Raw genomic sequence first — 15872 nt, 5'->3', positions numbered from 1 at the left:
AGAGAGAGTTGTTGTGCAGAGGAAAGCAATAGCAAATCTCTGGTCATTGCTGGCCTTGAAAACTCCCATGGTCCAGGGGCTGCCATTAAGTTGGTTGCAGCCTTGCCGCAAAAATTATTATTTTATGGCAGTTAAACATGTGCAGGTTTGTGCAGATATCCGACTAAACAACTGCTACAGCCAAAGTAACAAAAGAGCCTTGAGGCACTTTAGAGGCTAACAATTTTATTGTGACTTTAATGAACCAGAACCCCACTTGGCTCGATGATTTTGACGCAGAGCTGGGTTTACGCTGGAGAAAGCCTGTTACAGAGGCCAGCAAGGTGCGGCTAAGCACTGGCTGAGCACAGCAGTTTGATCTACCTGTCTGCTCTCAAGATGTGTACAGGTATTTTGGATACTGTGACAGATTTATGCTTAACAAAGGTAGGCAGTTGAGCAAACAGTTGAGCAAGTATATTTCCTTGCAGTGCTTATGGGAAATGGCTTCTTGTGTTGTGGTGCAGTCAGAGAAAAGATGCCTGGGTTTTTATAGAATATTCTCTTTTGTCCTTAGATATTTACAAAAGTACAGAATTAGAGTGTTGGAAATCTGTTGTCTAGGCTTCTCCTACCTCCCGAGAAAAGATTCTGTCTCATTCTCTGTAGAAGTAGAAGACCATCTTCTCTTTAAAAGGTCTTGCTTAATGTCTCAGTTAACCCCAAGATTCTTTCCTATAGGCGAGTTCCTGTTTGCCGTTGCTGCCGATAACAATGCAGAGTTCTGGCTGAGTGCAGATGAGAACGTCTCTGGCATCCAGCTCCTGGCCAGTGTTGGCAAGGTACTGTATCCGCTTTCTCTCTTCCTTTCTTTTTTTATAACGTCATCATCTGCTCTTGGAGAGAAACAAAGAGATCCATTTTTTCATGCCTCGCTGCCCTCTCAAACATTGTCCACGAGAAAGCCATTGTGTCAGTAATGCTACCTCTACAGTCTCCCAGGGGAAAGGTAGTTTGGGTGGGTATCCATGTTGGCTTACAGTAGAAGAGCTAGATTTGAGTCCAGTAGCACTTTTAAAACCAACTAGATGAATAGTGTATAAGCTTTTGAGAGCTAAAGCTCTGGCAAAGGGAGCTCATACTCTTGAAAGCTTCAGTCAACATTTATCATAAGCAAGAGATTGATCAACAACAGTTTGACGGCACAATTTACATACAAATGTAAAATTAATATTCAGGGATTAAAATTCATAGCCTTATCGTGCTGTGATTAATTATACATAAAGATGATTCAAAAGCTTATACTCTGCCATTCTTGCTGGTCCTGAAGGTGCTACTGGAATGGAATCCAGAGGGAAGGGCGCATCACAGTCTGGCTCCACGACCCCTCTGACAACAATCACTGTTATTGCTGGCACCAGACTTTATTTGGATAGGCGCACTGGCTCCCACGACTGGCCTACTCCTCCTTGCCCCTGGCTGAACATCGGGGTCCTCATCCCAATTCCCTTTCCTCCTTCACAGACCTCTGCCACTGTTTCGGCACCTCTTCCATCAGGGGAAAGCTATGCTAGCCTCCTCTTCTGCCTGGGTTCCAGAACCAGGCTTCTCTTCTAGGGCTTCTCTCTTCCTTTCTCCCTGGTCCCAAGCCTCCTTTATGTCTAGGCACACCTCAGGCTTCCCACCCCTTAGCTCCTCCCAGAAGGTCTTCTTTCCACCCAACATAAAGGGTTCCACCCAACATAACCTGCCAATCATGGCCTTTTGTTGGCTGCTTCCTCCCCTCACCCCCTCCCCTCACCCCCTCCCCTCCAGGTATCGGAATGTTGGGCACACACGCATCCTACACCCACTGACCAGCTGGTAGTGAGAGGCAGATTCAGTAAAGCTGGCCTGACTCCAGCCTCCATGCCTGGTTGGCTGCACATGCTATGTGTGTACCTTCTGATCCTACCAGTGGTCAGGATCCTCCCTGCTGGTCTGGTTTCAGGCCATTGGATAAGAATTTCCCCCAGGCTCCAGGTAAAAGAGTCCAGGTGAGGTTGGGGAAGCGAGGTCTAGCACAGCTGAGCCTCAAACAATCCTTTCTACGTTTGGTAGCTGTTTATACATTCTTTTAATTGCTTTCCATTAAGAACATTCTCACCTTTTCATGTCACTTTTGCATAGCATCCCAGAATGTATTGGGAGTTACCTGTACTCCGTATACAAGTCAATAATGCTTGCAGGCTTCTGTTGCACAGAAACATCTGTCTCCATGTGATCCTTTTGGCGGCTGGATGGGAAATGTGGTAATGCTTCAGAAATAAAAAGTTAGTGAGGCTTGGAATACAAATCTTCAAATATAAACTTGTTCACTGTTAAGTGGTGTGAAATTCTTTCCCTTTATATTGAGGCAAATAAGGAATAGGTTTTTTTGCAAGGGAGTCGGACAGGTTTGGAAATGGCTTCCACTCCAAACAGTTTGAGAACCTATGAGATAGAGTCATGGAATGGAAGTAGTGTTGATATATGAAGATAATGTGTTTTGTATGACTTGTTTCTGAGCATCCTGTTAATTCCTTAAGACAGGGACAACCATCACAAAATAATTTTGTTTGGGTCTCTTCAAGCCTTTACCATATTGCTTCTGGGCTGCCATACTTAATTTGGAGCACAGTGTGCGTGCGGATGGGTAGGGGGGCTGTTTTTCCAATCTTCTGCAAGGGTAGGCATGTCAAAGCCCCAGCCCCCCCACACACACAGACATATACAGAATCATACATTCAAGTTGTTCATAAGACCCAGGTGAAGATGAAGGAAAGGTACTTCTGCTGTCACTGAACCTGTAGCCGTGGCACTTCATCCAATGGATCTTCCTTTGTTGTTGCTCCGAGTCTAGCATGGGGCAGCTGCAGAGCAAAGAACCAGGGCTGCAAACCTAGAATGGTAGCAGTGACAACATCAAGAAGGATCTTGCTTAGTTATGTTCAATTCCTTCATCTGATGTCAGCACCTTTGTGCTGTAGAAATGGGAAGCTCTCCTGTCATGAGGTTCAGGAATTACTAGAACAGGTTTATCTTCTTTTACAGTCATTTGAGTATTTAACCTTGGGCTGGATTCCCTGCTGTTCAGCAAGCAGTTGAGAACTGTGGTGCAGCTCCATGTAGATGAAGAAGGATAATTAAAAAAGGGGGGACAATTTTCTGTTTTGTGTTGCAGACTGGGAAAGAATGGACAGCGCCCGGGGAGTTTGGGAAGTTTAGGAGCCAAAAGTCAAGGCCAGTAACGTGAGTGACTGTGTATTGTTCTGTAGTTTGCAAATGTACTTATCAGATTCCCATGACACACTCTTTAGGTGTCAGCCAATAAAGTTTGCTGTATTTTTAACAAAAGTCTGCATGGCATTTCAGGTCTCTTATTAATCCTCCCTGTGCTTGGCCTGTTTGGTGACAAGAACATTTTCACCTTTGAAGATCTTTCCAAATGTCATTTTTAGAATGTCGTGATTTCAAAATGTTTTGGAAAAGAGACGACCTTTAAGGCTTCCTTCATCTTTTTATCAGCTGAGAACACTTGTACTTGAAGTATTCTTCTTAAAACAGTTTCAGAGTGCCCCCTGGTGGTGTTCATTTATATTTCCTGGAGGCCTTCCCTTCTCTGGTGAAACGAATCGATGCTGTTTCACAGTAAGCACAAAGATGAATTCATGCATCCATCATTATTCGTGCGGGCATTGCAATTGTTATTTGGCAGCTTGCTCAGTTTAGCTGTTGCCCATGATAGTCTTATCCTGCAAAAGGGAAAAGCTGTGGGGAGGGGATTGTCCCCAATGTCCTTATCACTATACAAACAAACAGATGGATTGGATGAACTTATCTGAAGTTTCCCAGAGATCAAGAAGGTGGAATTCAATGGCCAGATTTCTTAGCTAGAGAGGAGGTATATTAACAGAAGACTCAAAGAGAACTTTATGTGTACACATTTTAGCCTCTTCTTGGAAGAAACTAATCTTACCACTGACTGGAGAAACAGGATGTGGCCCTTATTAGAATGGATAATGGGTTGTAATAGTGGGTACATCTCTGTCTCTTATCTTTTCTCATAGGTTGTCAGTTGCAAAAAAATACTATTTTGAGGTGCTACACAAGCAAGATGATGAAGGAACAGACCATGTGGAAGTGGCAGTAAGTGCTTATGTTTAGCCATGGTCCATTTATTTGGATTGTCCTAAGGACCATTTGCATTCTGAATTTCCTAGAGAGTGGGGAGGAAATCATGGTCACTGTCAGGTCAGAAGTGGGATGCTTGTATTTATTCCCCATTTGGGAATAAGTACACGAATGGAGTTTGTACCAACAGTTCAATCTGTATGCTTAACAAGGCAAAAAACAGAACATTCACCATAAAAAGTCGTGCAGGTTCCCTTCCGGCACAGAAGCTGATCTCTTTAAAGAAAAAGAAATGTGACCATGTCCCAAGAGTTATGTTTGTTTGCTAGTCAATTACCTTTTCAGCTGATTGATCTTCATGGGTATGAAGGGGCCCACCAACCTCAATCTGTTGTGGGGAAGGGAATGTGATTGCAAGCAACTATGAGACTCCAATCGGTTGTGCAAAGTGAGATATCAATACCAACTCTTCTTCTTAAGACTGAGGTGAGCCAGGGTAATCCTACGTGGATGTACTCCAGTGTGGTGCAGTGGTTAGAGTGTCAGACTAGGAGCTGAGAGACCCACGTTGGAATTCCTGTTCTGCCATGGATGCTTGTGGGGTAATTGTGGGCCAGTCACACACTCTTAGCATAACTTATTTCACAGAGTGGTTGTGACTATGGAGGAGAACTATGTAAGCCACTTGGGGTCTCCTTTACGGAGAATGGCAGGGTATAAATGAAGTAAATAAACAAATAGATCCTGCTTAGGCTCATTCCGCACACGCAAAATAATGCACTTTCAAGCTGCTTTCACAACTGTTTTTGCCATTCCGCACAGCTTCAAAGAGCCCTGAAAGCAGCTTGAAAGTGCATTATTCTGCGTGTGCGGAATGAGCCTTAGCATGACGCTATTACAGTATCAGCCTAAGCAGAGGTTGCATCATTCTAAGGCCTCAATAGACATAGAAAGATATAACTGTGCTTAAGATGGGACTGTTAATCTCCTATTTTGCTGGTGATTAGGGGCTTCAATTCCAGAAGGCTGGGTGGAGGTCAAGCACCTGATTGGCCACAGTGCGTTATAGAGACACCATTTTCCTTGGTTCACAAGTTTTCAGCTCTCCCATCTTCTTTTCCACTTGATGAATTTAAACAAATTGTTTGCCTCTGTCGTCTTCTTACAGTGGAAGCTGAATAATCCAGAAGCCACATTCGCCATTATTGACTCTCCGTTCCTCTCCCTCTTTGCTAGTAAGTGTCTCCCCCGCCGTGTTAATACTGCCATCTGAGCTTGTCTTTGTTATTTTCCTCTAAACGCAGCACATCCCAAGCTCAAGAGGGGAAGGTGCATTTCTTATGCATGTCCCAGATAATATCTCCTTTGTTTTGTGGGGTCTCAGGAGAAGCTGAGTTTGAGAAAGGGAAACTGGGAGGCTTGATAAGTGGGCTTTGTTGTTCAGTATAATTTGGAATTCAGTTTAGGTTGCCAGATGCATAAACATGGATGGATTTTAGATCTCTGACGTCTGACTATTTTTTGATACGTGGACATAAGAGAAATCCATGAGATTCTTAGCTGACCAGGGCTATGCTGCAGATAGAGATAAGATTCAAACCTGTTTTGCCATGGCTTCTTCCAAGAATCTTGAGCCAGTTTTTAAGAGAGCTTTTTTGGAGGTTGATAGCGGCTTTTGGGTTCTTGGGGTAGGGGTCTCTTCCTTTTCTGGAGCCTGTTTGTGGCTTGTGGGTTCATAGGGGAAGGGGTCTCTTTTTGATATTTTTTATAGACATGAATAAACAGAAAAAGCAAATGGAATGAAACACAGTAGTTACAATTAATTCTAAAGACTAAGGCCCCTTCCGCACACGCGAAAAAAAGTGTTTTCAAACCACTTTCACAACTGTTTGCAAGTGGACTTTGCCATTCTGCACAGCTTCAAAGAGCACTGAAAGCAGTTTCAAAGTGCATTATTCTGCATGTGCGGAATGAGCCAAAGTGAGCGATTGTACATATAATATCTAAAAATCAATAAACAATTACTAGTAATGTCTACTATTGACAATAACAATTATGTTATAACGACCATGAAATAAAGCTTATTGTAATAATTTAATTAAAATCATAAAATCCATATGTAGTATCTGATAAACCTGGCAATGATGATGAACAATACTGTAATATAAATCTAATAGTCTAAAATAGATTAAACTGATGGATGATTACTTTTATAAATTACTAGAAATTTTCTCACGTAATCAAAATTGAGTTGGCGTATTATTATAGTTTTTCATAATACAATTAAATGTTTGTCTACTTCCCTTTAAACCCTTTTTCAGTATATCATGAAGATTGCTGATAATTCATTTTTAAAATAATACATTTTCAATTTATTTTGAAATTCTTTGATCGGTTTGTTATTCAGAAAGTTTATGCATTTTGCCATTACAGCATATTTCACTTGTTTATTTTCCCTGTTCTCTTGACTTGGACTTTCTTCTGGTCTCCATTTTATTACTGGAACTACTCTGGCCACTGTTATCAAATATTGAAACAGTTCTTCTGAGATTTTTGGATATTTTTTTTGCCAATATGCTTAGTAATATAGTCTTGGTGTTGTTTATAACTTCTCCTTTTCTGGAAGCTGATAGTGGCTTGCTGGTTCATGGCTTCCTCCAAAAAATCTTGAGCCAGTTTTTAAGAGAGCTTTTTTGGAGGCTAATAGTGGCTTTTGGGTTCTTGGGGGCAGGGCTCTCTTCTGTGAATGTTGTTCCTAATGGTTCTGCTGGCTATTTTAATCCTCTGGTGTTTTAATCTTCCTGAGATATATATGGTTTTTAATCTGTTATCCGTCTTGGGATTCAGTTGCCTGGGAGAATGATGAGATTATTCACATCTCCCAAAAGAGTTGCCTTGTTCCCTTGGTGCTTTTCAGGCAGGAGGAGCCTGTGTGAGCTGAGTCAGATATAGTGAAGCCCTATAGAGGTATGGAGGAAGGAGGCTGCGAATGACAGAGCTTGAGGCTTGAGGCTTGAGGCAGAACACAGTATAACCCTTGAGGCTTGGGCCTACCAAACCGGGTAGGGGACTGCCACAGTGTTCTGTAAAAACCTGTAGCCTCTCAAAGACCTATCATTCTTAGAGTTGCTTGCAAAAAGTCAAGGCAGCCAAAATAATTAACTGTGTAGTATGTGCTTGATCTGGGATAATTCTTCCTCCAAGAGTTGTCAGTGCTTCATGTCAAGATGGTTGGAGTAAATCTGTTAACATTTTGTTTGGCATGCCAAAATTAAGAATGACACAAGAAATATACCTCTGTCTGTGCTAATTATCCTTATTTTCTTTTATCCTTACCTTCATTTTGGGGCGGTTTCTAGATGAAAGTCTTTTGAAAATGGATGCGACTGACCACATCCCTCAATCGCTGGCTACTCGTGGAAGCCGGATTACACAGAGTCAGAATTCACAGAAACACCCAGCAGACATGCTGAAGCCTGATCCTCGGGACACCATTTATAAAGGTAAACCATTAGCCTGTGTTCAGACGACACTTCTAAAACCCATTGAACCACTGGGATGTGCCTAAGCCTGGCATATGTTACACACAAACCTCACTCTTTCCCCACCCCTCCCATGGAGAATCTCAGGTAGAAGCCCCTTCTCAATATCCATGATGCACTGATGCAGTAAGCCCCTTCTCCCCCAATTCTAAATTTTAATTAAATTCTTGTTTAGAATTCCAGTTTTGTGTGAAGGCAGGTGGCTAAGGCTCATTCCGCACATGCAGAATAATGCACTTTCAAACTGCTTTCAATGCTCTTTGAAGCTGTGCGGAATAGCAAAATCCACTTGCAAACAATTGTGAAAGTGGTTTGAAAACACATTATTCTGCATGTGCGGAAGGGCCCCATGTGTTGTTAACCTGTGTTCATGCAGTATGTCATGGATAACAGGAATCAGTTTCTAACCAGGATTTTCTACAGAAAACAGGAGAAAGTTAGTCAGGTGTGTACACATCCTGGTTCACTGAGAACTTGGGAATATTTAGTGTGGAGAAGGGGAGATTGAGGGGGGAACATGATACCTCTCTTTAAGGGCTGTCAGAGGAGAGTGAGGAGCTGTTCCTGTTGGCAGGAGAGGAGAGGACTTGTAATAATGGGTGTAAATGGTGGGGAGAAAGGTTCCAACTGAATATGAGGAAAAACTTTTTTACAGTAAGTGTTGTGCAACTGTGGAATCAGCTGCGTAGGGATGTGTGATCTCTGCCTCACTGGCAGTCTTTAAGTAGTGGCTGGACAAAAAATTGTCTGAGATGCTATAAGCTGATCTTGGATGGAGCAGGGGGTTGGACTAGATGGCCTCTGTTGACCCTTTTTATCTATGATTATATGAATGTTAGTAGGGCCACAGAAGCAGGTGGGATTGTCTCAAGGGAATTGCCAGTTGCCCATCCTTGTAGGAAGGATTTCTGAAAGCTTTCCAACAGATCAGTGGGAAGACTGACTTGTTATGGGCAACACAAGATGGATCTGGAGGGGAGGCCTATGGAAGGGGGACAAATTCTTTTGGGCGAGGTTAGAATCAAACTGCACTGGGCAAAATTGGGGTTCAGGTCACCTGGAAGTAACGTTTTGCTTCTGTGTAGGATTGTTTAGATTGGAGCTGTTCTGCTGGTGTGAAAGCCTCTTTTTGCCTTTGCTTCTCAGTGCCTTTGCTAAGCAAGTCACAGATGCGCAAGGTCCTTCCAGACTGCCCCTACAAACCAAGCTACCTAGTGAATGGATTCCCCCTGCAGCGCTACCAGGGGCTCCAGTTTGTAAGTCTAACTGGGAACATCCAGCTGCCGCCTGCTGTGAATGGATGCATATTTTGAAGGATAGGTTAAGTAGTTTGGTATAATGGATGTGTGCGTGTGTGCATGCTTCTCATTCTATTTCTTGTCCAGCAGACTGTGGGAAGGCAAATGTTGTCCAAAAGAGAAAGAAGAAGTAATTACTGCCCAGTCAGCCTGACATCAATATCAGGAAAGATTCTAGAGCAGATCATTTAACAGACAGTCTGTAAGCGCTTGGAAGGGAATGCTGTGATCATAAAAAGTCAACATGGGTTTCTCAAAAACAAGTCATGCCAGAATAATTGTATTTCTTTTTTTGATAGAGTGACAAGCTTGGTAGATGAAGGGAATGCTATGGATGTAGCACACCTTGATTTCACTCTTTGACAAAGTCCCCCATGATATTTTTGCAAAAAAAACCCCACAGCACTAGTAAAATGTGGGCTGGACAATGCGATTGTTAGGTGGATTTGAAATTGGTTGACCAACTGAACCCAAAGGGTGGTCACCAATGGCTCATTCCTCACCTGAAATACTGTGTCCAGTTCTGGGCACCACAATTCAAGGAAGATATTGAAAAGCTGGAACAGGTCCAGAGGAGGGCAACCAAAATGGTAAAAGGTCTGGAACCCATGCCCTATGGAATCCATGCTCTATAATTCTAAGTATGAAATGAGTGTATTTATTATTTGTTTATTAAAAGTATTCATATCTTGCCTTCCTATTGTCCATGCTCAAGGCAGCTACAGAATACTATAAAATCCAACAATAAATGCAATAAAATCACACAATACCCTTTTTAAAAATGAAAAACACAATAAAATTCACCTTAAAAACTTAAAATTGCTGCTTCTCAGTTGTTAGATCTAGATATTGAAGGTTGTCTGAAATGAAAATATCTTAATCTGACGACAGAAGGATAGTGAGGAAAGAGCAAACCAGGCTTCTGCAGGAAGAGTGTTCCAGTACACTAAATGTACTGATGGGATGGAGAGTTAGCCCACCCTGGATGATCTTAATAAATGGGCAGGTGTACATGGGAGTTGGTGGTCTCTGAGGAAACCTGTGCCAGTGCTGTCTTGATCTGAGATGACAACTATGAGCTGTAACTGAAAAAAAAATGGGTATCTCTGATCATGCAAAGTAACTCAAATTCGGTTCTAGTGATGGAAAATCTTCTGCTCTTTCCAGGTTCATTTGTCCTTTGTATATCCCAATGACTACACCCGGCTGAGCCACATGGAGACAGAAAATAAGTGCTTTTACCAGGAAAATGCTTATTACCTGGACAGGTAAAATCCATCCCTCTTGACAAAGTTGCATAGTTTGTGACTGGAAAGTGAGAACTGAATTTTAAGAGAAGGGGATTGCTGGGCAAAACACATGTGCATTACTGCGTATGTAACTCTATTGCTTCTGAAAAGAAGTAATAAGAGATACTTCATGCCAGGGTCTTTCATATGTGGATGTAACTTCCATGTAAGAAAGCAACCTGTACACCACAGGTGCACTGTAAAAATGTATATGCATCTGTTTTGCTAAGAAAAATGTATATGCATCTGTTTTGCTAAGAAAAATGTATATGCATCTGTTTTGCTAAGATTAGCAACAGGTTCCTGCAATTTGTATCCATGGCAAAATGGGCATGTATACATATTGTAGGGCTTGTGCAGTTTTCTTACTTGCACATGATATTTGTGTACAAAAACAAATTCTACAAGTGCTATTGCTATTTTATACAACAAAGGCTCTGTTAATGTGTGTTATAGTTATATATATATATGTTATAGTTTTATATATATGTGTTCGTGTGTGTGTGGGAGAGAGAGAGAGAGAAAGAGAGAGAGATGTTACATAGAGAGATAGAGACAGATATAGATATATATAAAAGCACTTCCAGAGGCCCACATCCTATTTGTTACTCATGCCACTATAAATAAAATCCTACTCCCATTTATCTCAATATTTTATTATCTAAATGTATTACATGTCTCCTATGCTGTCTGGATAAACAAGTCTTCACCAAATCTGTATGACAACAGATATAACGGCATTAGTAGTAAGGTATGTTTGAAACTCTTTGTGTTGCAAAGAAGCAATGGAAATGTGCAAGAAATGGGAGTAGGACACTAAAGCAGGGCTATCAGCTAGTATATGTAATGAATATATCACTTTCAGGATCAAAGCAGGAGTCACTTCCAAGCCCTTTTTTCTTTTTAAACAGCAGGCGTGTAGACCCCGGTTTGGTTCAGGATAATGGCACTGGGGGAGATGTTAAGCCTTTCCTCCCCCACCATTGTCTCAGATGAAATAGCCATGCCATTCTGCTGTTTGCTCCATTGGAGCAAGTGTAGAAGCTTTGTATACAAGCCTGTATGTTTGCCCCAATGAGGGAAGCAGCCGCTCTGTGAGAGCTGATTTATTTCAAGACAATAGTTAAAGGACAAAGTCTTAAACTCCCCTCTCCCTGCACCATGGTTCTCAGTCAAAGTAGTGCCTGTTGTTTAAAAGGAAAGACGGCTTCAGACATTCGTGAACAGAATCTCTCCACATCACAACTGCTTTGGTTCACAAACTGAAAGTGAAAGTTTTGCATGTTTGAGGGGCCCCCCCCCCGAAATATCTCCCCACACACAGAAAAAAAAACTGTGTCAGGAAGAAATATTCTGCCTAGCCTTCTTTGATATACTCAGTTTTTTTATCTAAGGAGTTTTATCCAGGTGGAAGAGCTCAAGGATGTGACCCACCTAAAATTGATACCTGCCTGGAAAACCTTTGTGGCTAGATCGTGTTGATTGTATAAAGCAGCTTCAGCACCTATAAATAAAATATCAGGCAAATCAAAAGTATCAAATGCTGTTATAATACAAGGCTTCTACTTCTTTTTTAACTTCTGCAGATTTGGATTCTCCAAGTACATGAAAGTTGACAGACCAGATGGGATAACTCTAGAGTCTGAGGAAACAACAGAACAAGCAGGTATGCAGCCACTGAGGTGAAGTGATAAAAAGCGCTGGACTCTAATCTGGATAACTGGGTTCGATTCCCCGCTCTTCCATGTGGAGCCTGTTAAGTGAACTTTTTCCCCTGAAGAGCAAACCTGAGAATAGTGATTTAGATGACTGCTGAGAGGCAGCCGTTTGCAAGCCTCCATTGTTGCATTTCATTGTTTTAAAATGTTGGAAGATCTGATCATGACTCTTGTAGTTTGGCCCTCCGTGTAAATAGGAAGAGAGACTAAAGCTGGATAATCTTTTTTAAAAAAATATTGAAGTTGGTATTGCAGGAGAAGGTTTTGTTTGGGGGCGGTTATTGTTGGCCATACCGAATTTGCTGGACAAAAAAAGGTAGGGGTTTTTTGCCGTCAAGTCACGGCTGACTTACTGTGACCCCTGGTGGGGCTTTCAAGGCAAGAGATATTCAGAGGTGGTTTGCCAGTGCCTGCCTCCACATCATGACCCTTGAGGACATCCCATCCAAATATTTGTGAGGGTTGACCCTGCTTAGCTTCTGAGGTCTGATGAGATGAGGCCATCCAGGTCAGGGTGGTCCTGTCACAGTATGCGTTTAACAGTGTTACCTGTTTCCAGTCTCGGGAAGAAGTCACTTTTTGGAATTGGGTCTGTTGTAAACAAGAGGTGGATGGTGGAAGTAGTTGGCTTTATTCTTTCTTCCAGTCAGAACTTAGGTTCATTCTGCACATGCAGAATAATGCACTTTCAAACTGTTTTCAGTGCTCTTTGAAGCTGTGCGGAATGGCAAAATCCACTTGCAAACAGTTGTGAAAGTGGTTTGAAAACGCATTATTTTGCGTGTGCGGAAGGGGCCTATGTAACAAAACATTATCAGCATTTTTGGTGTGACCTTTTCAGGCTTTGAGGGAGATAATCCTGAGGACAACCAGTATGCAGAGGCAGAAGAAGACACATTCCCCCAACTGAATTCTACTAGACTCAAGGCTGATAAAGATCCCACTCCGGTTGCAGAATATGCCACTATTTATGATTATTCCCCACAAAAGCATCGGAATCTATTGTCAATTACTGGTGTGAATATGGCTGACGATACAGGAAGCAAAGAAGCTAAAAGCCTAAGAATGATTTCAGTCGGTCAGAACAATAAAAACAATCCAAAAAGAAATTCTCCAAAGAGGAAGCCTCGTTTGAAAGCTAGAGTCATAGACAGTTCCAAAAACTCTCTCCGTGACAGACGTGCCCATCAGTTATCACTGAGCAAGAAGAATGTGGGAGATGAAGAGCTGCAGTCTAACAAAAAGTCCAAAATGGCTGGAGAGCAGAATCCCATCAGGCCCAAGGACTCAACCAGGCAGATACCAAGAGAAGCCGGTCCTGCTCAGCTAGGTCTTAATGCAAACAGTAACCAGGATCTACCAGTGGATATCACAAAAACAAGGAAACAATCCCAGGTGTCCATCAAAAGTTCTGTAGAGGCAGCTCTTCCAGAACAGACAGTTCATGAGGACCAGTGGCTTAATCAAGTGGATTCATATATAGCCCAGCATAAGGCAGCAGATGCTGCCAATGTCATTTTGGGAAGGATAGAGCTGAACTCACAGCAGCCTGTTGGGATCGATTCTGTTCAGCCAGTAGTGCAAGAGCAGGAGGAGGAAGAGGAATTGTTGGTAGAGGACAGGGAAGGAGAGGTCGATGCAGAAGAAGATGGGTTTGAGTATGTGCCTGTATTCGACCAACCAGTGAACTGGGAGCAGACTTTCAGGGCAAGTAACTTGGACTTCCAGGTGCTAAGGACAGACTGGATTGATCTAAAGTGCAACACTTCAGGGAACCTGCTGCTGAAGGAAATGGAAGCCGTGGAGGTCACTCGTGTATTCCTGAAGAAACTCAACCAGAGATACAAAGGGTAAGGCAAAAGGTATCTTGTTGACTTTCTGATCTTAACTCATAATGCAAACAGGGATCTCTGATCTTTACTTATAATGTGAACTGTAGCACAAATGTGTACTTTGGATCCTCTGGGCTAGTGGTTGCCAACCTTTTTTCACTTGTATCCCTTGGCAACTCATTTTCCTAAATTGTATTCCCCTAGTAGCAAACCCATTATGTAATTTTATTATGTACCTCCAAATGCTCTGGGATTATGCGTACCTCAGGTTGGGAACCACTGCTCTAGGCCCAGAAAAGAAGTTAGAAATGTCAGCAGACTTCACTGTGAAATGAATGCTCACACCAACCAACCTCCCTGATTCCCTTTTATCCCTCTCAGGAGGTTTTCTTCCTTCTGAGAGCTCCCTGCTGCAACTTCCCAGTGACTGGTGAGCTGTCCATCTTGCCCTGCTCGCCTGGGACTGGCTCATCAACTTTCCTGGCCCTCCTCCTTGATTGCAGCCTGATTGAAGCTGTGCCGCCCCATTCTGTAAGGTTGCAGTGGGCTGCTGATTGCAACTTGGCTAGGGCTGTGCTACCTCCACCCTTTTCCCTGGAACTTCTGAGGCTTGCTCTAGCTGCGTCGGCCTTCCTGCCATCTGTAATCTCTCCCAGCTCCTGGCTTCTTGGTGGTCCCTGTTCCTGATGGTAAGTTCAAGGGCAAGGCTGCCGGTTTCAGAGTTCTCCAGGGTCCCTGGGTAGGTGATTGTGACAAATAGAGGGGTGGAACAGACTGATGTGCTGAAAGGCAGTCCAGTCTCTGGACAGATTATAAACGCAGACTAAAAATCATTCTGTTATATCTTGGGAACTGTAGTTATAGAAGGGGAGTACAGAGTCTAACAAATTCTCTGCTCCCTCACCAGTGACAGCTCAAGTGGTTTTAAAATGAAGCGAGTTTATAATGAGAACAGGCCCAGCCCTTTTTTTTGTACTTGACCACCAGGCTGAGAGGTCAGCTCACTCTCATGGATAGCAACACCAACTGCAGACAATCAGCAAATATTGATTCCTCTGCTCAGGGCCTCTCCTTCCATTTGTCTATCCCTCCCCAGGAGCTTCACAAATAACTGTGGGTTCTTCCTCCTCCTTGAGCGCATCACAGACATCCTAGGCCGGTAGTTCTGATGCTGTTTTTTTTTAATAGTAAAACTTTTGGGGGAGTTTATTGTTCCTGTTCAAGTTTTGGAAGCATTTGACTGAACCTTCAAGCTATCAGTGGCAAGAAAAGAAATAGTTTTACAGGATGATGAGATTCTGTTCCAAGATCCTTTGAAGTTGGCACCAAAAGCTGCATCCGCTTTGTGAATGCCATTGTAGGTGGGTTAGCGGCAGGACATAATTCTCCTGCTTATTATGCAAGGATTATGCATATCAAGCTGATGCTTTTCTTGCACGTTCCTCTGTTCCCACCATGCAACAGAAAGGAAATCAGCATAATGCAGAGAGAGAGCCAGTGTGGTGTAATGGATAAGTCTATTGCAGGGGTAGGGAACCTGCGGCTCTCCAGATGTTCAGGAACTACAATTCCCATCAGCCCCTACCAGCATGGCCAATTGGCCATGCTGAGAGGCTGATAGGGTGGTCCTGAGCTCTGGAAGCAGGTTCCCTGAGCTCTGTGGATTAGTATCTGGGAGACCCAGGTTCAAATCCCCACTCATGCCATGGAAGGCCACTGGGTGGCCGTCAGCCTAACCCATGGGTCTGCAACCTGCGGCTCTCCAGATGTTCATGGACTACAATTTCCATCAGCCCCTGTCAGCATGGCCTATTTATGTATTTATTTATATTCCACCTTTCCTCCCAAAGTGGCTCTCTTCCTTCCCTCAATTTTTTTCCCACAACAATCCTGTGAGATAGGTTAGGCCAATTGGCCATCCTGGCAGGGGCTGATGGGATTTGTAGTCCATGAACATCTGGAGAGCCGCAGGTTGCAGACCCCTGGCCTAACCTATCTCACAGGGTTGTTGTGGGAAAAAACTGAGGGAAGGAGGAGAGCCGCTTTGGGAAGAAAGGTGGAA

At 43.0% G+C, this 15872-nt stretch overlaps 1 protein-coding gene across 1 annotated transcript in view; it reads left to right on the top strand.

Moving 5' to 3' along the window:
- Nucleotides 1–15872, top strand: part of B4GALNT3 (beta-1,4-N-acetyl-galactosaminyltransferase 3) — a 403403-nt gene that overhangs the window by 377301 nt on the left and 10230 nt on the right. The window contains exons 6-14 of the mRNA XM_048501513.1: nucleotides 721–821; nucleotides 3182–3249; nucleotides 4068–4146; nucleotides 5300–5366; nucleotides 7491–7634; nucleotides 8820–8929; nucleotides 10139–10239; nucleotides 11847–11926; nucleotides 12820–13828. Of these exons, the coding sequence (XP_048357470.1) occupies nucleotides 721–821; nucleotides 3182–3249; nucleotides 4068–4146; nucleotides 5300–5366; nucleotides 7491–7634; nucleotides 8820–8929; nucleotides 10139–10239; nucleotides 11847–11926; nucleotides 12820–13828 (1759 nt within the window). The remainder of the gene's footprint in view (nucleotides 1–720; nucleotides 822–3181; nucleotides 3250–4067; nucleotides 4147–5299; nucleotides 5367–7490; nucleotides 7635–8819; nucleotides 8930–10138; nucleotides 10240–11846; nucleotides 11927–12819; nucleotides 13829–15872) is intronic.

Source organism: Sphaerodactylus townsendi, linkage group LG06, assembly GCF_021028975.2.
Source record: "Sphaerodactylus townsendi isolate TG3544 linkage group LG06, MPM_Stown_v2.3, whole genome shotgun sequence".
NCBI lineage: Eukaryota > Metazoa > Chordata > Lepidosauria > Squamata > Sphaerodactylidae > Sphaerodactylus > Sphaerodactylus townsendi.
This window is presented reverse-complemented; position numbering and strand designations above follow the sequence as displayed.